This window comes from Symphalangus syndactylus, chromosome 11, assembly GCF_028878055.3.
Source record: "Symphalangus syndactylus isolate Jambi chromosome 11, NHGRI_mSymSyn1-v2.1_pri, whole genome shotgun sequence".
Classification (NCBI taxonomy): Eukaryota; Metazoa; Chordata; class Mammalia; order Primates; family Hylobatidae; genus Symphalangus; species Symphalangus syndactylus.
Genome location: NC_072433.2, coordinates 44408185 through 44433133, shown reverse-complemented (window position 1 = coordinate 44433133; position 24949 = coordinate 44408185). Strand labels below are relative to the sequence as shown.

General features: G+C 42.6%; 1 protein-coding gene across 1 annotated transcript; it reads left to right on the top strand.

The window, feature by feature from the left end:
• Nucleotides 1-1000: 1000 nt before the first annotated feature.
• On the top strand, nucleotides 1001-24745 carry C11H16orf78 (chromosome 11 C16orf78 homolog). The gene is made up of 5 exons (XM_055299794.2): nucleotides 1001-1286; nucleotides 4944-5063; nucleotides 5687-5810; nucleotides 21744-21999; nucleotides 24448-24745. The coding sequence occupies exons 1-5, from the start codon at nucleotides 1137-1139 to the stop codon at nucleotides 24593-24595; spliced, it is 798 nt and encodes a 265-aa protein (XP_055155769.1). The 5' UTR covers nucleotides 1001-1136; the 3' UTR covers nucleotides 24596-24745.
• Nucleotides 24746-24949: the final 204 nt, after the last annotated feature.

The window sequence follows — 24949 nt, the reverse complement described above, 5'->3', positions numbered from 1 at the left end:
ATACCACAAAGTGGGTAGCTTATAAACAACAAACATTCATTTATCACAGTTTTGAAGCCTAGGAAATCCAAAATTAAGGCTCTGACAGATTCTGTGTCTGCTGAACCAATTTCCTGGTTCATAGGTGACACCTTCTCACTACATCTCCACATGGTGGAGCTCTCTCTAGTCTCTTCTGCAAAGACACCAGTTCCAATCATGAGAGAACTGCCCTCATGACCTAATTACCTCCCAAGACCCCACCTTTTAATGCCATCACCTTGGGGGTTAGGATTTCAACACATGAATTTTGGAGGGACAGAAATGTCCAGACCATAACAGCCTTGCTGAAGTCTATTTATCCTTTAGCTCAGAGCTCAAAGGTGGCCTACCCACCACCCCATCCAAGTCTAGTACCACTGATAGAGCCTTTCATAGACTACATTCCTTTCTTTGAGAGCATTCATCTTCACTTGTCATTATGGATTCATACGGTAATTATCTGCCCTGTCTTTTCCACTAGCCCATATGTCTTAGGAGGTCTGCCTGTGTTTTTCTCCTGCATTGTATCCCCAGCACCATTCCCAATACTTAGTGGGTGCCTGATAACCACATGTTGGATGAATAAGTGAACATAGACGAATTGGGCTTATAAAAAGCTTTCTTCTAATTAGAGTACACTATAGAAAGACAGGATGCCAAACTAAAGAATTTAGATTTTTTTTAGATAGGCAACAAGGAGCCATTGAAGGTTTTTGAGAAAGGAAGATGCACGGACTGACCTTTATTTTAGTAAGATCTCTGTGGAGGTAGAGGTGGAGAGGCTGCAAAGAGGCTGTGGCAGAGTCCAGAGGAGACATAGCGCCTGAAGAGGGGTAGTGGCCACATGGAGAACAGTGGGAGGTGGCCAATGTCCCACCTCCACTCTGACCTCAGGGCCAGCTACCAAGCCTGGCAATGACTTCACAATCACTCCCCAGGCCTTCCACCTTTTAAGGCCAATATCCCAGCATCTTGGCTCACTCTGCCCTTTATGTTCACATCTGGAGGCCACACCCTACCTTCTGAGTCACCAGGCCATCAAGTCCAGACAAAGGGATCAAAAGAGTGAGAGAGTGCCAGCCACCTCCCACCCGAGCCACTAGCAAGACTCCACAATGTCAGAGCAACCAGTGGACCTGAAGGATTTAATGCCCACAAAGAGGAAATATGTGTGGGAGACTGCTGAAGAGAGGCGCATGTCTGACCTCACCTGTGTGCTGGAGTGGCTGGAGCGGAGACAGGGGAAGAAGAAACAAGCTCCCGAGGTGGGTACCATCCAAGAGAAATGGCAGGAAGACTTTACTCAAGATAGTTGCAGTAGGGGAGAGAGACTGAACTTAACTCTCCTGAAACAAAAGGCAGGATGGTTTTGAAGTGCTGGGATAAGCTAGTGAGAAGTACCCAAGGACATTAAGGGGGTGGGGGGATTGGTTAATATGATTAGGCTGTCTGTGTTGCTAATTTGCACTTATCAATGTTAGGCTCCCATCCTCTCACAGAGACTGAGAGACAGGGTACAATCTTTCGTGATGATTACATTTCAAAGGGTCCTCCCAGGTCCTTGAGAAAAACATACTTGGATTGTAAAACTAGCAAGAGACTGAGAGATTTACATCTCAAAGGGGCAGAGAAAAAATTTACAAATGCAAGTTTTCTAGAGGAAATGCTCTAAGGAAAAGGAGGCCAAGGGCCTATCATCAGGAAGAAACCTGCCTAAAGTTTAGTCAAGCTGGGCAAATGTTAGTATTGGTCAGAAGGGCCAAGGGGCAGTGGCTTCTGGGTCTCCATATTGCAGGATGGGATCCTCCTACTGCCCTCAGCTCTTCCCTCCTTGTGATGCCTTCAGAATCAAAGAACATTCATTCCTCACTGCCATTACTGCAACTGCAACTCCAGCTAACATACCTCCTCTTTTCTACCCTACATAGAGCTAGTTCTAACCCACCCTTTCCTCTTTCTCCAAGAAGTATAGCAACCAAGTTTGCCTCAGTTTTTCCCAGAGCTCCCCCAAGACCCATCATCTATGAAGAACCAAGCCATGTCTTTGGAAAGTGGTGTCCTCTGCAGATGATGCCACCTGGTCTTGAATCTTCTGACCCTAGAGCAAAATGAGTAAAAAATGCCATTACTAATAACAATGCTCATCACATCACTAACTTTTAATGTTTACGCTGGTCAAGGCCCTGTGCTTAGATTTGTACCTGGGTTGTGTGGTCAATTGCTCCCAGTCAGGCTACCAGGGAGGCACCATTTTTACCCCCAGTTGAAGGATAAGGAAAGTGAAAATAAGTCATTTTATTGAAGTCACAGAAGTAATAAAGGGCAGAGCCAGGGCTCAAACTGAGATTTATCCAATTCCAAAACGCACAGACTTTGCTGGGCCAACTCCCCATAACTGCCTCCACTTCCTCTGCTTTATCCAGGTCAGCACCTGCCTTTGGGGAAAGCTTCATTATGTTCATGTACTTACTGTATTAGTCCATTCTCATACTGTTACAAAGAAATACCTGAGACTGGGTAATTTATTTAAAAAAAAAAAAAAAAGGTTTAATTGGCTCATGGCTGTACAAGAAGCATAGGAGATTCCACTTCTGGGGAGGCCTCAGGAAGCTTACAATCATGGCAGAAGGCAAAAGAGGAGCAGGCACTTCACATGGCCAGAGCAAGAAGTGGGAGGACAAGGTGCCACACACACTTTTAAATGACCGGATCTCACGAGAACTCTCGCCTTCGTGACAGTACCAAGGGGAATCGTGTTAAGCCATGAGAAAGTGCCCCCATGATCTAATTACCTCCCACCAGGCCCCACCTCCAACACTGGAGATTACAACTTGACATGAGATCTGGGGAGAGACGCAGATCCAAACCATACCACTTACCATTTATAGTCAGAAACATCTCGAGTGCCAATTCCATCAGACACATCTGACAAACATATTTTAGTCTAAGGTGCTAATGATTTACAGATAGCCTGCCCACTGCCTTGATTTGGGGGCGAAGGGGAAGCTTGACTTCTGGGTCTCTCCAAACTCAATTTAATATCATCACAGGAATTACATTCACTTCCATGGTTAATATGTTCAGGTCTATCTCCTTTTACCAGGATAAGATTCTAATAATCACATTTTAACAGCTTTACCTTAAATGTGGCTTTTATTGTAAATAACTTTGGACCTAGAGAGGGAGCAAGTTTACATGGGAAATATAATTAAGTCTTCAAGCATCATTACCTTTCCCAGAAGCATCTGGGCTTTTAAAGAAGCTTCTAAGAGGAAGATGACGTGTGCTGGCAGGTCTCCACAACAGCGGCAGGTGATGGGGGACCTTCTAGTGAGATGGTTGGGGTCTATCTTCACCACTCAGGGCCCTCTGTTACCTCCTCTGTTCTCTCCTGGGGTCTGACCTGGCCATCCAGGCTCTTCCCCCAACAGACTGCTCATGGTATTTCCCCTTGTGATCCATTTGGCATCAGCGAAGACCCCTGAGGTCTGAAGTCTCAGCAATGGAGAATGCTGAATCAGTGAATGTTGCAGTTTCCTTGAGTCTAAAGCATTGCCATGTCAATTCTGCTCAGCTTCCCCAAAATGGGGGCTGTGTGGGGAGCTGCTCAGGTGACTCTTCAAGGGAGGCTGAGGATTGAGTGGGGGATGGTGGAAGGGGCTGCCCTGGAGGAGATAGGTCATCCTAGCTCCTCACAGCCTGAAAATGCAGCCTTGGCTCTGAGTTGCACTGTTTCTCCACTAAGCCAAACAAAACCCCAAAGCTAACCAGCATTACCTTCCTTAGAAGGCAGCTTGCAACATGGAGCAGGCCCTTGGACAGCTTCCTTCCATACTCCCAAATGGCTTATCGAAACTTCCCTTCCACCCACCCCGCATAATAACCCGCCCCCCATAATTCGTGGAGGGCATTGCACATGCATGTCGTAATTCAGTTATTGCTCTCAGTAACCTTATGAAGTAGGTCCTACTATTATTCCCACCTTTCAGACAAGGAAACTAAGCCACAGAGAGAGCAGAAACTTGCCGAGGTCACTCAGCCCTCAGCCGTGGATAGAGCAGGAATCCAGGCAGTCTGACCTGGAGACTGCAGTCCAGGCCACTGTCTCCCTGTAACCATAAGCAGCACATTCCTAGAGGAGACCCAGTCTATTTAGTTTCTCCCATGATGCTCTGGCACCCATCCCTACACCTTATAGACTAGGCGGGATGCTTCCTGGGTGGCCCACCCTTTAAGTGCTTCTGCTGGGCTCCCGGACTGTGGGACCCTGGAGATGCCTAATGACCCTGCCCTCCCTGCCTCCCCTGTGAGAGCAGGAGGGCCAGGAATGTGCCATGCATAAGGAACTCCATTCAGGGCAGGGAGTGCTCAGCTCTTGGGCAGGTGGTAAGGAATACCTGGGGAAACGGAAAGGCAAGGTCAGTGGTGACCACCACTCCAGGAAGACAGGATAGGGTGGGCCTGGGGTGCTCCGGGACCAAGGGAGAGGCCGGGCTGAGCAAAGGCCCAGAGGTCTGGATCAGCAGCACCTGCTCAAAGTCAGGCAGCCTTCCTGTGACTCCAGACTGGAGGCAGGGGCAGGGAAGTCACAACTGGTAAGGCCACGTGGGGGCTGGAGGGGCTTCCTAGCAGGCTAGGGAGTGAGGCCCTTATGTGGGGGGTGATGGGGAGCCCCTGATGGATTCTGAGGTGGAGAGGAACAGGACCAGGCCTGAGGCTTAGAAAGTCGCTCTGGGGGCGGCGACATGTATACCAGGGAGCATCTGGAAGCAGAGGGACAGTGACGACAGGCCCTAGAGTGTGTACTGAAGCCCGTGGAGGGGAGGGACAGCCCCTCACCTGGGAGCCTTCTCCTTGGGGAAAGGGAGGAGATGCTGTCCCCACAGGGGTGGCTGCAGGGCTCTCTTCCCTTGTCTTTTCAGAAGCAAAAGCCCAAAGTGGTGACAGTCCTTAATCAAAATGAGAAGAAGGAAGAGAAGAAAGGCAAAGGCCTCATGACGGCACGGAGAGGGAACCGCAGGGCCAAGGAGACTTCTCAGCAGGTAACACGGCCCCTCTTCCCCCTCTCACCCCCACTGGGTCTCCAAATGGAGGAGGGGTCCCTGCTTCTCTCCTGCATAATGTCTGCCTACTTTCTAAATTTTAAGCCTCTGAAATTCACTCTGGCCCCACATTAACACTCAAATAAAATCTCCACCCCTCCCTACCCTGTCCAGCCATGCTACCCAATTGCTGCCTCCCTGTAGTTTCATTCTTCACAGGTGTCACATCCTTCCTTGCCCACATTTATTCCCGAAACCATTCAGGAAGACCACTTGGAAGATGAGAACACCGTGGCTCAGTGAGGGACAGGAGCCTCCGGGCCACGCAGCTAACAGGGCAGACCCACCCAGACCTAATGGCCTCCGAGGGCCTGTGTTTCCAAGGCCCCCAGGGACCCCTCCGATATATGGTGGGGAGAAGAGGGAGGTGTTGGTGAGCAAGCACCCATGGGCAGACCCTGCCCCTCCGACCTCTCCCAGGGCCCAGGGAAGCTCTCTCCTTGGTTACCTTTGCCTGAGTTTCGGCAAACCCTTGAAATCTCTGTTTGTTTGCTTGGGATGGAGCGGGGAGGGTGAGCCAGGTCCTGTAACTGGGGTGTGACTTCTCACCTGCTCCCTCCAAGGCCTTAGGAAAGAGATTCAGGAAGGACGCCACCTCATACCGAAGGCTCTATGGAGTGGAGCAAAAGTGGAAACACCTCAGCATGGTCCCTGGCAGCTACGTCAAGGATGGCCCCAAGAAATCTGGTAAGGGAAAAACCTTGGCCCCGGCTACCAGAATCCTCCTCCGTAATCTCCTCCTCTAGAAGAAACCGAAAGCTCACGCCATTCTTAGAGCAGTAGCGTCCACGTCAATCCAATCATTTTTCACACAGGAGTCAGAAGCCCGCATGGAGGCTAGGTAGGGACCACTCCTGGGGTCACTCTTGGCAAGTGGGGTGTGACGTGAACAGGAGGCAAGTGTCTGTCAAGGCCCTGCCCCCTCCCAAGTGTTGCCTTCTCAGGAAACCAGCCTCATGTGTCAGGGTTCCTGAAGCTATTTTGGTGACATCAACTTCATGAGTTACAAATCATCTAATTAATTTAGATACTGTGACGATATCAACTAGAGAAGGTAGCAATTCTGCTGGCCTGAAACCTGCCAGGGGTTGCTCACCTCTAGGAAGGGATGAGCTTAGGCTGTGCCAGATCCCCAGTTTCAAAGACTGCCTGGTCCTGACCCTGGCTCTACCACTTTATAAGGAGCTCAGAGTTGTATAATCCTGGACAACTTATTCCATCTCTGGAGTCTAGTTTTTCATCTATAAAATTGGACAATAACAATACCTGCCTCACGGTATGGTTGTGAGGTTTAAGCAAGATGATGCATGAAAAGTAATTAGCCTGACCAAGAGGAGGTGCTGAATAAATATTAGTGTTTTTTTTCTAAGTAAAAATTTTGCTAAAATTTCAGGTGGTCTTTACTGTGGTGTTGGAAAAACAGATACATTTGTTATGTCTGGCCCCTTGGGACAAAGGTGTAGGGTAAAAGAGAAATCTGGAAGGGATTCCAATTAGCCCAGGAGAAAAGTGCACAGGAGCCTTCAAGCAGAGGCTGTCAATTCTCATATATAAAATTGCCCCCATTGTGCCCAACAGCAGCAACAAAATCTTTTTTCCCCTTTTCATTTAATATACCAAAGCCATTGTGACCAAATTGCAGTCACTTCCCTTTAAGATTTAAATGCAGTCGGCTTTCAGTGCAGTTTAGGATCCTAGATTAAATCCTAGAATGGCACTTTAGGGGCATTACTGGTGAAATCTGAAAAAGTTCTATAATATACAAAAAAAATGTTAATTTCTTAGTCTTGACAAACATACCATGGACGTAAGATGTTATTAAGGGAAAATGGATAAAGGATAAACAGGAATCCTCCTTACTTTCTTTGCAACATTTCTGTAAATCCATATGTGATGGTTAATATTGAGTGTCAACTTGATTGGATTGAAGAATGCAAAGTATTGTTCCTGGGTGTGTCTGTGAGGGTGTTGCCAAAGCAGATTAACATTTGAGTCAGTGGTCTGGGAGAGGCAGACCCACCCTCAACCTGAGTGGGCACCATCTAATCAGCTGCCAGCACAGCTAGAATAAAGCAGGCAGAAGTTGGAAGGATGAGACTTGCTGAGTCCTCTGGCCTTCATCTTTCTCATGTGCTGGATGCTTCCTGCCCTTGAACATCAGACTCCGAGTTCTTCAGCTTTTGGACACTTGAATCTATACCAGTGGTTTGCCAGGGCCTCTCGGGCTTTTGGCCACAGACTGAAGGCTGCACTGTCGGCTTCCCTACTTTTGAGGTTTGGGGACTTGGACTGGCTTCCTTGCTCCTCAGCTTGCAGATGGCCTATTGTGGGACTTCACCTTGTGATCGTGTGAGCCAATACTCCTTAATAAACTCCACTTCATATATCCATCTATCCTATTAATTCTGACCCTCAATGGAACCTTGACTAATACACCACAATTATTCTATAATATTTAAGGTTTATTTTAAAATAAACTAGACTCCCTTATGCCTTATGGGAAGCCCCATACCTTCCCCAAATTTTCTGTGACTACCAGCGTAATGTCTGGCTCCAAAATCCTGGTCCTGTTGGGCCCTGGAGCTTCTGTAAATCTTGCTTCAAGTGGCTGCTATCTTGTCTCTTTGATTTCTCCTGAAACCTCTCACACGAAGTCATTGTGTGTAAATACATTCTACTGAAGGCTTGGGGTCAACAGAGGGAAAAAATTACATCACAGAATTATACAGCAAACAAATTAGAGATTGATTATTAGACTCCTTTGTTCTTCAAAGTCTTTTATCCCTTACCACCAGGAGATTTTTCCCTAGCTACATGTCTTTGCAGGAAGTAGCCCCCTGATGTTTTTCTCACTCCAAGACTGGGTAAGGTGAGGCGAACCAGGAGTTCAGGCCACCAAATTTAAGGAAGCGCTCACTCTCAGATGCGAATCATACACTTGTGTGAGTCTGAGAGTGAACACCTCTTTAAATTTTGCACCCTGGGCACCTTGCTTTCCTCACCCAAGTCCTGGTACTGCTCAGTTCTCCCTCTTCCTATCTCTTTCCTCCCTCCTCTTCCTTCTCCACCTAACACTTTCCCATTGGCTTTTTACTTGAAGAGAACCATGTTTCATTTGTCTTGTTTCACACTCAAAGTAGTCTATTAAGACATTTTCTTAAACAATTCACTCCCTAAAATAAACCCATACCAGCTGATTAAATAATTATTTACATCTCACTGCACAAGGATGCCAGCAGGTCAGGCTGACTTGACACCCATTTGGTTCCCCGCAGTTCCCTTCTTTCCACCATTCAAGTCGAATCCACTCTACGGGAGAATGAAGAAGCCTTGTCTCTCCTGATGTAATAAGACCAATGGCCAGTGGGTGACATGGTTGCAAATGGGCCAGCCCAAGTGCAAAAGGTGCTCAGAGGCATCTAGGAACAGTCTGGGCCTCAAGATGTGGCACCCAGGACCTAGTCAGGGCTGAGCCTGGGCACAGTAAGGAGAGCCTCTTGTGTAGACCGGCAAGAGGACTAAAATGAATGGGTATGATCTGAATTGGCAGACAAATTCAAAACAAAGCAGCCCCTAGGAAGGGCCTAGAGATAGTCACATACACCATGCCCAATGTTAGCTTGGGTTGCCATAGTCAAAGCACATCCTGACTGCATTACATTACATACACCCTCCCAGGAAATGGTACTATCTCAATGTGGAAGTTGGATGTCAGAGTCTATCCTACCACTTCTGCCTCACTCTCCCTTCATGACCAGTTACTGGGTCCTGTAGCTTCTGCCTCCTTCATATCTTTAATCTCTTTCTCTTCTTCTCCATTTCCACAACCAGTATCTTAGCTTAACCGTGATCCTCATCCACTATAAGAATCACCAATTGCTTTCAACCTCTATGACTGCCACATTGGCCTTCCTCAGTTATTTATGTCTTTATATTTAAAGTGAGTTTTGGATCAGGCAATGTGGCTCATGCTTGTAATCTCAGAACTTTCGGAGGCCAAGGCAAGAGAATCATTTGAGGTCAGAAGTTTGAGAACAGCCTAGGCAACATAGTGAGACCCTCATCTCTACAAATAAACAAATAAATAGAGTTTCTTCATTACACCACTAAAATAAATTGATAAAGCTCCAATAACCAATTCTACAGCAATGCAACTCGATGAACTGACTGACAAATAATTCAGAATAATCCTCTTAAGGACGTTCACTGAGCTACAAGGAAACAAACAACTAAATGAAATAGGAAAACAATACTTGGACAAAACGAATTCGGCAGTGGAATAGAAACCATTTTTTAAAAGGCAAAAAAAAGGCCAGGCACGGTGGCTCACACCTGTAATACCAGCATTTTGGGAGGCCAAGGATGGTGGATCACCTGAGGTTGGGAGTTCAAGACCAGCCTGAACAACGTGGAGAAACCCCATCTCTACTAAAAATACAAAGTTAGCCGGGTGTGGTGGTGCATGCCTGTAATCCCAGCTACTCAGGAGGCTGAGGCAGGAGAATCACTTGAACCCAGGAGGCAGAGGTTGCAGTGAGCCGAGATCAGGCCATTGCACTCCAGCCTGGGCAACAAGAGCACAACTCCATCAAAAAAAAAAAAAAAAAGCCAAAAACCAATTCCTGGAGCTGAAGAACAAGATGTCTGAATTGAAAAACTCAATAGAGCCCTTCATTGGCAGACTCAATCCAACAGAAGAATCAGTGAATTTAAAGACATGTCATTTGAAATTATTCAGTCTGAGGAGTAAAAAAAAAAAAGGATTGAAAAAGAATAAAGAAAGCCAACAGACTTATGGTACACTAGCAAGTGAAACAATACATATTATGGGAGTCTAATAAGGAGAATAGAGTAATAAAATGTATTGAAAGAAATAACGGCTGCAAAGTTCCCAAATTTGAGGAAAGAGATGTACATTAAGATTCATGAGGCCCAATGATTCCCAAACAGGTTGAACACAAAAAGGTCTGTACCAAGACATATTATAACTAAATTGTCAAAAGTCAAAGACAATGAAAGAATTTTGAAAGCAGCAGAAGAAAAGCTACTTGTTATATACAAGGAAACCCCCACAAGACTGTGAGTAGATTTCTCAGCAGAAACTTTGCAGGTCAGGAGAGAATGGAATGAATATTTAAAATATTGAAAGAAAACAACTGCCAACCAAGGATACTATACCTGATAAAGCTGTCTTTTAGAAATAAGAGGAAAGGACTTTCCCAAAGAATGAGAGTTTTCATCACCACTGAACCTGCCTTATAAGAAATCATAAAGTGAGTTCCTCAAGCTGAAATAAAAGGACACTAATTAACAATGTAAAACACATGAATGTATAAAATTAACTAGTAAAGATACATATATAGTCAAATTTCAAATTCTCTAATATCATAATGGTGATGGATGAATGACTTTCAACTCTAGCATAAAAGCTAAAAAACAAATGTATTAAAATTAACTATATAATAATTTGTTAGTGGATACACAATACAAAATATATGTATATTTTTTATCAATAACCTAAAATGGCACGTGGAGTGTAAAAGTATAGTTTTTGTATATCATCTAAGTTAAGTTGTTACTAGTTTAAAATAGAATGTTATAACTATAAAATGTTTTATGGCCGGGCACAGTGGCTCATGCCTGTAATCCCAACACTTTGGGAGGCTGAGGGGGTGGATCACGAGGTCAGGACGAGCCTGGCCAATATGGTGAAACCTTATCTCTACTAATAATACAAAATGTAGCCAGACGTGGTGGCATGCGCCTCAGCTACTCGGGAGGCTGAGGCAGGAGAATTGCTTGAACCTGGGAGGCAAAGGTTGCAGTGAGCCAAAATCATGCCATTGCACTCCAGCCTGGGCGACAGAGTGAGACTCCATCTCAAAAAAAAAAAAAAAAGTTTTGTACAACGCCTGTGGTAACCACAAAGAACAAACCTGTAGTAAATAAATGAAAGAAAAATAAATAAAAACATATCGCTCCAAAAATTCATTAAATCCCAAAAGAAGACATCAAGAGAGAAAAAAAGAAACAAAGAAACTGCAAAGCAGTCAAAACACAATGACCAAAATGACAGTAAGTTTTTACCTATTGATAATTACTTTAAATATAAATGGATTAAATGCTCCAATTGAAAGACACTGACTGGCTGACTGAATTCAATAAAAACAAGATCCAACTATATGCTGCCCATGAGAGACTCACTTTAGCTTTAAGGACACACACAGCTTGAAAGAGAAGGAATTGGAAAAGATATTCCATGCAAATGGTAATCTAAGGAGAGAATCAGTGGCTATACTTATATCAGATTTTAAGTCAGAAACTGTCACAAGAAAAAAAGAAGGTTGTCATATAACAAGGGATTGATTCATCAAGAAGACATAACAATTAAAATATTTATTCACTCAACATCAGAGTACCTAAATATATTAAAAAGAAACAGAACTGAAAGGAGAAATAAACAGCAATACAATAATAGTAGGGGACTTTAACACTTCACTCTCAACAATGGGTAGGTCATGCAGGCAGAAAATTAATAAGGAAAACAGCAGATCTGAACAAAACTATAGACCAAATGGACCTAACATATGTTTACACATTCTGTCAAAATATACATTCTTCTCAAATGTACGTAGAATATTCTCCAGAAGTGATCATATGTTGGACCACAAGTCATTTTTTTTAAGTGCAGTGGTACATGTGCAGATTTGTTACATAGGTAAATTCGTGTCATGGGGGTTTGTTGTAGAGATTATTTCATCACCCAGGTGTTAAACCTAGTACCCATTAGTTATTTTTCCTGAACCTCTTCCTCCTCCCACCCTCCACCCTCAGGTAGGCCCCAGTTTCCTTTGTTCCCTTCTATGTGGCCATGTGTTCTCATCATTTGGCTCCCACTTATTAGTGAGAACATGCAGTCTCTGGTTTTCTGTTTCTGCATCAGTTTGCTAAGGATAATGGCCTCCTGCTCCATCCATGTTCTTGCAAAGAATATGGTCTTGTTCTTTTTATGGCTGCATAGTATTCCATGGTGTATATGTACCATATTTTCTTTATTCAGCCTACCATCAATGGGCATTTAAGTTGATTCCGTGCTTTGCTCTTGTGAATAATGTTGCAGTGAACATATGTGTGCATGTGTCTTCATGGTAAAATGATTTATATTCCTTTGGGTATATACCTAGTAATGGGATTGCTGGGTTGAATGATAGTTATACTTTTAGTTCTTTGAGGAATCACCACACTGCTTTCCACAATGGTTGAACCAATTTACACTCTGATCAGCAGTGCATAAGTGTTCCCTTTTCTCCACAACCTCACCAGCATCTGTTATTTTTTGACTTTTTAATAGTAGCCATTCTGACTGGTATGAGATGGTATCTCATTATGGTTTTGATTTGCATTTCTCTAATGATCAGTGATGTTGAGATTTTTTTTTCCATATGCTTGTTGGCTGCATGTATGTATGTCTTCTTTTGAAAAGTGTCTTTTCATGTCCTTTGCCCACTTTTTTGTTGTTGTTTTTTCTTTCTTGTAAGTTTGTTTAAGTTCTTTACAGGTGCTGGATATTAGATCTTTGTCAGATGCATAGTTTGAAATTTTTTTCTTCTATTCTGTAGGTTGTCTGTTTACTCTGTTGATAGTTTCTTTTCTTGTGCAGACTTAGTTTGTCAGCATTTTGTTAAGGCTTTTTGCATTAATGTCCAAGGAATTGACCTGACATTTTCTTTTTTTGTTGTGTCCCTGCCATGTTTTGGTATCAGCATGATGCTGACCTCATAGAATGAGTTAGGGAGGAGTCCCTCCTCCTCAATTTTTTGGAATAGTTTTAGTAGGAATGGTACCAGCTCTTCTTTGTACATCTTGTAGAATTTGGCTGTGAATCTGTCTGGTCCTGGGCTTTTTGTTGTTGTTGTTGGTGGTGGTGGTAGGTTAATTACTGATTCAATTTTGGAGCTCATTATTAGTCTGTTTGGGGATTCAGTTTCTTCCTGGTTCAGTTCAGTCTTGAGAGGGTGTATGTGTCCAGTAATTTATCCACTTTTTCTAGCTTGTGTACAGAGAGGTTTTCATAATATTCTCTGACGGTTATTTGTATTTCTGTGAGGTCAGTGGTAATATCTCCTTTGTAGTTTTTAATTATGTTTATTTGGATCCTTTCTCTTTTCTTCTTTATTAGTCTAGCTAGCAGTCTATCTCTTTTATTAATTCTTTCAAAAAACCAGGCCAGCTGTGGTGGCTCACACCTGCAATATCAGCAATTTGGGAGGCCGAGACGGGCAGATGCCTTGAGCCTAGGAGTTCAAGACCAGCCTGGGCCACATAGTGAGATCCTGTCTCTATTAAGAAAAAAAATTTTTTTTAAAAAACCCACAACTCCTGGATTCCTTGATCTTGTAAATGTTTTATTTTGTGTGTCTCAAACTCCTTCAGTTCAGCTCTGATTTTGGTTATTTCTTGTTTTCTGCTAGTTTTAGGGTTGGTTTGCTCTTGGTTCTCTAGTTCTTTTAGTTGTGATGTTAGGTTGGTAAATTGAGATTTCTCTAACTTTTTGATGTGAGTGATCAGTGATACAAATTTCCCTCTGAACACTGCCTTAGCTGTATCCCAGAGATTCTGGTATATTTTATCTTTATTTTCATTTGTTTCAAATAACTTCTTGATTTCTTTCTTAATTTCATTATTTACCCAAAAGTCATTCAGGAGCAGGCTATTTAATTTCCATGAAATCGTATGGGGTTTTTCTTCCTAAGACAAGGTCTCACTTTGTTACCCAGGCTGGAGTGCAGTGGCAGGATCGTGGCTCACTACAGCCTTGACCTCCCATGCTCAAGCAATCCTCCCACCTCAGCCCCTCAAGTAGCTGGGATTACAGGTGCATGCCACCATGGCCAGCTAATTTTTGTATTTTTTTGTAGAGACAAGGTTTTGACATGTTATCCAGGCTGGTCTTAAACTCCTGAGCTCAAGAAATCTGCCCAACTTGGCCTCCCAAAGTGCTGGAATTATAGGCTTGTGCCCAGCAAAATTATATGGTTTTAAGTTATTTTCTTGGTCTTGATTTCTAATTTTATTGCACTGCACAAAACACATCTTAACAAATTCAAGAAGACTAGAATTATATTAACTATCTTTTCTTACCACAAAGGTATAAAACAAAACATCAATAACATGAGAAAAATTAGAAAATTCAAAAATGTGGAAATTAACACATATCTTCACATGTGTTTCTAACTTGTTCCATCTATTCTTTGCTTTCTTTCTTCTTTTCCTGCCCTCTTTTAGACCAAATATTATGATTCCATTTCATCTCCTTCATTAGCTTCCTAGCTATAACTCTTTGTTGCAGCCCGGTTCGGTAGCTCATGCCTGTAATCCTAGCACTTTGGGAGACAGAGGTGGGTGGATCACCTGAGCTTAGGAGTTCGAGACCAACCTGGCCAACATGGCAAAACCCCGTCTCTACTAAAAATACAAAAATTAGCCAGGCATAGTGGCACGTGACTGTAGTCCCAGCTACAGGAAGCTGAGGAAGGAGAATCACTTGAACCCAGGAGGCAGAGGCTGCAGTGAGCCGAGGTCGTGACATTGTACTCCAGCCTGGGCAACAGAGGGAGACTCCATCTCAAAAAAAAAAAAAAAAATACAAAAATTAGCCAAGCGTGGTGATGCACACCTATAATCCCAGCTACTCAGGAAGCTGAAGCAGGAGAATCGCTTGGACTTGGGAAGCGGAAGTTGCAGTGAGCCAAGATTGCACCACTGCACTCAGCCTGGGCAACAGGGCGAGACTCTGTATTAAAAAAAAAAAAAAATCATTTTAGTGATTCTGTTACAGTGTGTAGTATACCTCTTTAAACTAGCACAGTCTATCTTCATTTTATGTAAAGCATAAGAGCCTTACGAGTGTATACTTCCATTTCTCCCCTCCGCTTCTACATGCTGTTGTTGCCACACATATATTTTTCCATATTATGAACACTGCAAGTGTTATGATTTTTGCCCCAAGCACTTATGTTTTCAAGAGACTTTTGTGTTTACTCACACATTTAACATTTCCAGTGCTCTTCATTGGATCCAGATTTCTGTGTGGAATAATTCCTTCTACCTGAAGATTTTCCTTTAACGTATCTTGTGGTGTGACTTCGTTGGTAATAAATTCATATAGCTTTTGTATATCCAGAAAGGTCTTTATTTCACTTTTGTTTCTGAGAGACACTTTTGCTGAGTGTAGAATTTTAGATTGTCAACCTTTCTTCTTCCAATACTGTAAAGGTTGCTCTACTGTCCTCTAGCTTGTTTGCAACAGGAAGCTGGTGCCCTTCCTAATTTTTGTTCCTCTGTAATGTATCTTTTTCCTCTGGCTTCTAAGATTTTCTTTTAAGAAAGGAGCTTATGATGTGCCTTAGTGTCATTTGCTTAATGTTTCTTGGGTCTGTATTTGGGGTTTGTTGAAATTCTTGGTTTACAGTTTTCATCAAATTTGACAAATTTTTGGACATTATTTCTTCACAAATTTATTTCATTTCTCCATTCTCTCCCCTCTCTTTCAGGCACCCCAATTACACCTATTTAAAGTCCCAAAATTCATCTTGTGTTTTTCTTCATCTTTCAGTCTTTTCTCTTTGTGTTTCATCTCGTATAGTTTCTTGTGCTATACCTTCAAGTCCACTAATCTTTTCTTCTCTAATACCTAATCTTCTGTTAATGCCATCCAATAGAATTTTTATTTCAAATATTGTTATTTTCATCTCGAGAACTTCAATTTGGGTCATTTTAAATCTTCTGTGTCTCTTCTTAATGTGACCCTGCCTTGGAGGGCATAACAAGAGTATGTCATACTAGCTGCTGTCATGTTCTTGTCTACCAATTCTTTCACTGGAGTACTTTCTTTTCTGGCTTGTGCCGACTAGTCCTCAGCTGAGAGGAATCTTTGCATAACTTTGCAGTTCTTGGTGCAGCTTTTTCCTCTTGTTCTAGCTCTTACGGTTTAACCTAAATTATCTGGTTTCTCTCCCCAACTCAAGGGGACTGCTAGGCTCTGCCTTTGCCTAGGCTTCCCCACAACCCCATGCTGCAACTTGGAAGCATCTTCCAAATGAAGGCTGGGGCAATCATTGGGCTCCCCTCATTTCTTTCCCCTCACTCAAGGATCACTGCCCTGTGTCGTGTGTTGTCCAGTGTCTAAACACCGCTATTTCATATGACATGCCCAGTTTTTTAATTGCTTAAGGTGGAAGGATAAATTGAATCCCTGCTACCCCATCTTGGCTGAAGGCAGAAGTCTCAGATTGGCCTTTCCAAAACATAACCCTTATTGAGTGCAATAGCAAGTCACTGAAAAGTTTTACTACGGAAATTACCAAGTTGAATTTAAATTTTAGAAAGGTTGCTCTGGCTATGAGCCAGGAAAAGATCCTGGGAAAACAACTGTAACACCTTGCCAAAGTAAATCTTTGCAAAGTCTGAGTAGTAGACTGGAAAGGGAATTCCCTCCCTGTGCACCTATGTCCAGAATGTTGTGTAGATGCCAGGCCAAAGATACATTCCTAATGCACAGGGCTAGAAGGCCATACCCCTTTTGTCTCCATGAGCACAGAGTGAGCTTCTGGTGTCCCAAACATGGCTCACTAGAAATATAACCTATCTCTTCAGCCACAAACCCAGGAATGTGGGTCATTTTTGTCCAAAAGAGTGGCCAGGACAGGCTTCCAGAAAAAGGCTCTGACAATGTGGGCTCATGTCCTCGGTTCACCACTAACAATCTGTGACATCTGGAGCACATTACCTAATCCCTCTGATCCTCAATGTTCTCCTTTGTCAAATGGATATGATGTGGTTGTGAGACTAAAGTGCCCCCACTGCCAGAAAGCCCTTGAACACTGCCTGGTATGTGAGTCACTCAACACATGTTAACTAATCTGTGTAATTGTCATTACTTTTTATATTGCTATCGCTCTTTCCTTCATGAGACCCACCTTGCATGGAAGAGGATCAGATGTTTCAGGAAAGGCAATTGCCCTTTCTCCAAGGAATTTCCTTATTTGTGTCAAAGAGAATGTGCAGCTCATGATCCTCCAGGAGCATAGTGCCAATTTCCTCCACGCACAAACAGGGACTGCTTAGGCCACCTGACCTTATCACCCTGTCAAGGACCAGCTACCATGCCAGAGCACCATGTGCCATAAAGAGTCCTAATTCAGCCACTAACTCATTGTGACACCTTGGGCGGGTCACACCCACACCTCAGGCCACTGTCTCTGCATTTATGTAATTGTAGGAGGTCTAGACGCATTTCCACTAGGAATATCCTGATAAAATTCCCAAACTTTGTTGATAAAATCTTATAAGCTTACAGACAGAATAATTTACTTACAAGGGGAAAAAAATCAGCCTGCCATCAACCTGGAAGTGGAATAGCACATATGCATTACTAAGAGTAAAGACCCCCATGATACTGACCTGAACTCACATAAGTCACTATCAAATAAATGACTTATATTTGTAGATTCAGAAATATTTAGGGATTTTTATCAGCCATACGTTCCTTCATCTGCAGAAAATTCTCTAGGAGAGACTAGAAACAACATATTAGGAAGTAATTTAAAATAAAAATCTAGATACACATTTAAAACCAGGTGAGATAGAAAAGTTTATGACAAAAGGAAAAGCAAAGAAACAACAAGGAAATGCAAGTAGATGAGTTAGAATTGAGGCTAAAAGAAACACATAGAGTAAAAAAGGGATCTTTATAAAGTTAAAGGGAATAAGTAATAACCATAAACCTACATGCATCAAAAAATGTAGTAGGTAAATAAATAAAACAAAACATTTAGAAATGCAGGGACAACCTGTTAAACATACAGTTATAGAGGTACATTTTATTTTATTTCGACTTTTAGGTTCTAGGAGTACATGTGCGGGTTTGTTACATGGGTAAATTCTGTGTCGTTGATGCCTGGTGTGTAAATGATCCTATCACCCAAGTAGTGAGCATATGATATGGTTTGACTGTGTCCCCACCCAAACCTCATCTTGAATTGTAGTTCCCACAATTCCCAAGTGTTGTGGGAGAAACTGGTGGGAGGTAATTGAATCATGGGGGCGGGTGTTTCCCATGCTATTCTCATGATAGTGAATAAGTCTCATGAGATCTGATGGTTTTATAAATGGGAGTTCCCCTGCACAAGTTATTCTTGCCTGCTGCCATGTAAGATGTCCCTTGCTCTTCTGCCATGATTGTGAGGCCTCCCCAGCCATGTGGAACTGTGAGTCAATTAAACCTCTTTCCTTTATAAATTACCCAGTCTTGGGTACATCTTTATTAGCAGTATGAGAACAGACTAATACAGCATGGTAACCCGATAGGTAGCCTTCCAACCCACATCTCTCTCCCATTCTCCCCACTATGGGGGTAAATTTTAATACACCTCCTTCAGAACCAAACAGAAGATCATATAGACAATAACAGGAAATACATAGAAGAATTTAACAATGCAGTTAACAAACTGTAGCTTTACATCTGAATAGAGAACACGTATTTTTATATATCCAAACAATATTTACAAAAATCACCTGTGTGCTTTGTCATAAAAAAAATTAACATTCAAAAAAGTAAAGATTTTAGGGCTACCTACATCATCCTAAACCAACAATTAGAAATAACCCTCAACTTTAAAAATTGGAAATTAAAAAACACACATCCAAATTACCCTTGTATCAAAGAAAATAACTAATGAAATAAGCCTGTTTCATACCGAAACCTATGAGACATAGGCAAAATATATGCTCAGAAGAAAATTTACAGTAAAAACTAAAAGTAATAATTCTTTATAAAACACATAATAAAAGAAATTGCCAACACTTTTATTAATTTAATAAGTAGAAGAAAGAATTACTATGAAAAAGAGAAAATTAAAATATTAAATACTGGCTGGGATTAATGAATAATATCAAGATCAAAAGTTGTTAAAAGACTCAATATAAAGCTAGCTTTTTGAGAAAGCAAGTGACATGAAAGCAATTGCTATAAAGTAATCATAAGCCTTGTTAAAAAGAAGAGTAAAAATACACAAGATTTTATATGAGAAGGGATGCAAATAAAAGAATTGTAGTAGAATACTATTCCTCTATACAATACATTTTAAAACCTAAAGGAAATGGATGATTTTCTATTATACTATATATTATCAAAATTGGTACAATAAAGAGCAGAAAAATTGAATAGGGCAATTTCTGCAGTGAAGGTTGAAAAATAATTAACATTTTCCCAGTAAAAAACAGCACTAAGACAAATGGTTTCATGCAAGGTTTTAACATTTAAAGAGCAAATAATTCTAACATTACTTCAACTATTACAGACTGTATAAAATATAGACATTTCTGCATTAATTTAAAAAGCTATTAAATTAATGCAGAACTTTAATATTAAAAGTTATACCAAAAAAGTTGGCTAATCTCACAATAATATAAATGCGAAAATCTAAAAATTTTTAGCAAACATACTCAATGTATGAAAATACATCAAATGTACAGTGTCTGAAATGAATTCCACCATGAACAAGTGGGCTTTATTACAGCAGGTGAGCAGTGGTTCATTATCAGGATATCTAAGAACACAATTTATTACATTAACATATTAAAGGAAAAAATGTGATTATATCAGTTCATGGCAAAAAAAAAAAAAAAAGCAATGACTAGAATCAAGCAATTATTACCAGTAAAAACTCTATGTTAACCAGGGATAAAACCACTAAAATATTATAAAACATGTATCCCAAATAGGGGCAAATAACATTCTAAATGATGCGATGCCCAAATTACTTAAAATCAGGAACAAAATGAGGCATAATCCCTATCATCATTATTGGCAATGTTTTACAGGGTCTGTCAAATGTAATATGTATTAAAAATAATGTATAATTTTGATAAATATTAGAGAAATGATACATTCATTTTTTTCCCCTAATATGATCGTATATCTGCAAAACTCATGAAATTCTAGTTAAAAAGTTATAAAATTTACTGTGGTTGCTGGTATACTAGACAAATATAGTTTTTTGTTTGCTTTGTTTGTTTGTTTGTTTTTGAGACAGGGTCTCGCTCTGTCACCAAGGCTGAAGTGCAGTGGTGTGATCATAGCTCACTGCAGCCTTGACCTCCTGGGCTCAAGCAATCCTCCCACCTCAGCCTCCCAAGTAGCTAGGATGACAGGCATGTGCCACTACCCCCCTAATTTTTTTTTTTTTTGGTAGAGATGGAGTCTCACTTTGTTAGTCTTGAACTCCTGGCCTCAATCCATGTTGTCCAGGCTGGTCTTGAACTCGTGGGCTCAAATGGTCCACCTGCCTCACCTCTCAAAGTGCTGGGACTATAGACATGAGCCAGCATGCCCAGCTGACAAATATAGTTTTTAAAAAACAGTAGACTTTTCTCTATATACTTGTCATACCAGTTAGAAATGGAAATGAGTACAGAATATTCCATCCTCCTGAGTAAAAATACGTAAAACACTTAGCAGGAAATTTAGCAAGAAAAAAATATTAAGGTGTCCAAGCTCTAGTCCAACCTTCGGGCTGGCCACATGGGACCCAGGACGCATTTGAATGTGGCTCAACATAAATTTGTAAACTTTCTTAAAACATCATGAGATTTTTTTTGCGATTTTTTTTTTCTCATCAGCTATCATTAGTGTTAGTGGATTTTAGGGGTGGCCCAGTAAAATTCTTCTTCTTCCAGTGTGGCCCAGGGAAGCCAAAATGTTGGGCACCCCTGCAAGTCCAACAACATTTTGTTTGGTACAAACCCCATATTTGGGTCACATCGGACACTCACCATTTCATTTCGTGTATTTGTGCCTTCACACACTCTGTTCCTCTGCCTGTGATCCCTTCCTTCCTTTTCTAACTGATCAACTATTCGCCCTATTAAACCCAGCTCAAAGCTTTTCTCCTCTGATACCTTCCCTGGGATATCAGAAGATATCCTCTAGCTACCTCCTCTAGGCTCATTCCACTTAGGGGAACTCCTGCTGGGGAGGATGGAGAGAACAGATTGAAAGAAGCAGAAAGGGGGAAGGAGGGAAAGGAAAGGAGTTGCAACAGGGCAGGGAGAAAGGAGGGAGGGGTAAAAGGATTGAACAAATAAAGAAGGAGAACCTGGGCTAGGCACAGTGGCTCATGCCTGTAATCCCAGCACTTTGGGAGGCTGAGGCAGGTGGACCATTTGAGCCCAGGAGTTCAAGGCCAGCCTGGGCAACATGGCAAAACCCTAGCTCTACAAAAATATAAAAATGTATCAGGAGTGGAGGCATGTGCCTATAGGCCCAGCTACTCGGGAGGGTGAAGCAGGAGGATCGCTTGAGCCTGTGAGATAGAGGCTGCAGTGAGGTATGATTGTGCCACTGTGTCCAGCCTGGGCCACAGAGAGAGGAAACAGTCTCAAAAAAAGAAAGGGGAGAAGGGGTATAGAGAACCTGTGGAAGCCATGAAAAGACCTCATATCTCAGAACAGGTATTGTTTGAAGTCCATGCATTCCTCCGGCCTTCATCCCCTTCCCGCCTACCCCACCTCTCACGTCTCCCACGATCTAACTCTTTGATGGCATCTGTCTAATTTCAGATACAGACATCAAAGATGCAATCGACCCAGAGTCCACTCAGTGGCCAAACCCATTCCGTCGACAAAGCATTGTCTTAGATCCCATGTTACAGGAGGGTACCTTTAGCAGCCGGAGGACAACCTTCACAAGAGACTGGTCCAACAAGATGCCTGACATGGCTTACGAACGCAAGCTAAAGAGCCTAATGGAGAAAAGCACCGAACCTAAGATGGAAACCATGAGGATGTTGAAGCCAGAGGAGGTGCTGAGCTGCCGGTGAGAGCTGCCACCCCCTGGGCAGATGGGGTGGGGTCCTGGAACAGGCTTTGCTCACTCCTGTCCCTGGCTCAAACACTTTGGCTTAACCTGAAGATCTAGGAGTAGGGGCTTGGCTTGGCTGAGCTCTGCCCTTTGGTCCCAAAGGACTGCTCCAGGGCTCAAGCCAGTGGGTTTCCAGCAGCTCACCTGCTGGTAGACCATCCCCTGAGTGGGCATGTCATTTAGGTGCTGCCACTTTGATGCCACACCTTTCAACAACCCTCCCAATATTTCCATTTGTTTCAATATTACTCAAAAAGGAAAGAATGTGGCTTTGTCTTAATAGGAAGATTTCCCTATGATCCTTTGCACTGTGGGGTTGAGTTGTTGGTGATGGTAGCCACCATCCTCAGTGACCTACCTGCTGCATGTTTGGACTTTTAGACTGTCAAAGGGATCACGAACAAAGTGTGAAACCATTTGATATTTACTGCTCTTCCCAAAGAGTCTCCCTTCTCACTTGCTCTCTGTCCTGTTTATCAGTGCTCTCTGGTTTTCAGCAAATGGAGTCCAGATTCCCCCCTCAAAAAACAAGCATCCCTCTCCCTAGCTCAGTGTTTTCCTTTACTGTAAAGTTGTAACTGACAAAGTTCAGAAACTTTAGCAAATAAGGAAACAAAACAACAGAGTAATGTAGTTGTCATCATCCTTGTAAAGTTGACATCAGTAAACTCATCTGTAGGTTTAAGATGGCCTCAAATATCTGGCAATCTAATAACTCCATCACAAAGTCCTGCTCTGCTCACTGACTGGCAGAAGGATGGATGAGTAGAATGGTTAACTGGCTTCAAGATGAACGGGAGAGATCTCAGCAGACTGCCTTTGCTGGCTGGTTCCATGGGTGGATGACTTTGGCCATGGCTTTCAGATGGGCCATGTGGTTCTAATTGACTCTGAGCAACAGACAGTCTACCTGGGTTCCATGGTGGGGGAAAAGAGATTTGGACAGGACTCCTGCCCTCCAAAGAGAGGGAAAGAATATTTGAAGAGACAGCATATGAAGCCATTCAAGAAACATCCAAAAAAGAATGAAGTGGTTCAGAGTAGGATTTATTATTATTTTGAGACAGCCTCTCTCTGTCGCCCAGGCTGGAGTGCAGTGGTGCGATCTCGGCTCACTGCAACCTCCACCTCCCAGGTTCAAGCAACTCGCGTGCCTCAGCCTCCTGAGTAGCTGGGATTATAGGTATTCACCACCACACCCAGCTAATTTTTGTATTTTTAGTAGAGATGGGGTTTTGCCATGTTTCCCAGGCTGGTCTTGAACTCCTATTCTCAAGTGGTTCACCTGCCTTGGCCTCCCAAAGTGCTGGATTACAGATGTGAGCCACAGCACTTGGATGAGATCTTAAGGAGTTCCCAGTATACATATGCATGAGACCCTCAGAGGCTAGGCTGATCAGGGAAAAAGTAGTCCAAGTGTGGGGATTGGTGAGGGGGTCTGAGCTGGCCATAAGAACAGGTAGGCTCTGGGAAGATCTTAAAGAACAGTGGCCATTCCTAACAGGCAGAAAATCACGTTATATCAACACACAGCTCCTCTCCCGTAGTCTGTGGCAAAGTAAGCAACCAGCAGGCAGCCTGAATAGGGGGCCTACACCCTATACTAAAGCTGGGACCAAGGTCAGAGTTGCTGGTAGAATAAGGAGCTCTCTGGATCACACAGTACAAATGGGATTGATCCCATTCTTCAGTAGCAGAATTATAGGGCTCTAGCTAATATTCTAAATCAATGGTCTGATTTTTAAGTTGTGTGGATATTATTAAAAACAAATGCTAACCGCTATGCCTGCAACTTTGCTCAGCGATTATTGCCACTGTCTGTATCTTTCCCGGCCCGTGACCTCTCTCAGTGTATGTGCACATGACAGTGACAAATCATGTAACAATTCACATTCTGTCTTTTCTCTCCATTTGGTACTGTCACAGCCATGTGGCACCATCTTCTTCCTAATGCCATTCTAACTATGGCCGTTTAATTACGATCCTTGACATGAGGTAGTCCATTGTCAGATTGACCATTTCTCTGTTAGTGGATTTACTCATTTTCCTGTTGTTGACAATCCCAAAATGAACATCTTTTATTTATATAGCTTTTCTTTCCATTGACTTCTCTTCTTGGGATACATTAAGGACCTGAGTGGGGTTACTGAGTCAAAGATAATGAATGCTTTTTTTTGGAGGCAACTGACTGCCAAAACAGTTACACCAATGCAAACTCCCACCGCGTTTGTGGGGTGTCCCACTGTCTTATAAAGTCTCTATCCGCTCCACGGATGACTGGGAGATCCAGCCCCTTGCAGAGCACCCACACTTACTGCTGCTTAAATCTAAGCTTTTTTCAATAAAGTTAGAAGCTGCTATGACTCCACCTTCAACTGACCTCTTTTGCCTTCTCTTGAACAGACACCTGAGGTTATCCAAGGAGAACATTCGGACCTTGCTCAAGCTGTGCAAGGATGCAGGAATGAATGTGGATATCCACCCCCACATGGTCGAAGGGGACATAGAAGCTAAAAAGGTGTTCACCAGAATACCCAGCGTGGCCCTCTAAATAGCCCCTCTCACTGCCACCTTCAGGCTCCTTCTGTCATGGGACCCTTCACCTCCAGATGCCATCCTCTGGCACGCTACAAATGGTCCTTCCAACTTAGTGCATCCCTTTAGAAAGTAAGCAATCAGAAAACAAGCCTCGGCTGTGTGATCATTGTGCTGCTGTAGGACTGGTCCTTGACATCCAAGTCACAACCAGCTTAGGAGAAACTGTGGTTTTTCTCCTGACCAAAAGAAGAATCCTTAGAAAGGGCTTCTTAGGAAGGAAGACTTAGGAGTAAAAAAAAAAAAAAAAAAAAAGGGGGGGGTGGTCCAGGGTCCTCAGAGGGACATTAGAAAGTGTAAAGTGTAAAGG

Coding starts and splice junctions, on each gene's coding strand:
- C11H16orf78 (XM_055299794.2), top strand. CDS start 1,137: ATGTCAGAGCAACCAGTGGACCTGAAGGATTTAATGCCCACAAAGAGG. Junction 5,064..5,686: donor CCAAGGAGACTTCTCAGCAG/GTAACACGGCCC, acceptor GCTCCCTCCAAG/GCCTTAGGAAAGAGATTCAG. Junction 5,811..21,743: donor GGATGGCCCCAAGAAATCTG/GTAAGGGAAAAA, acceptor GTCTAATTTCAG/ATACAGACATCAAAGATGCA.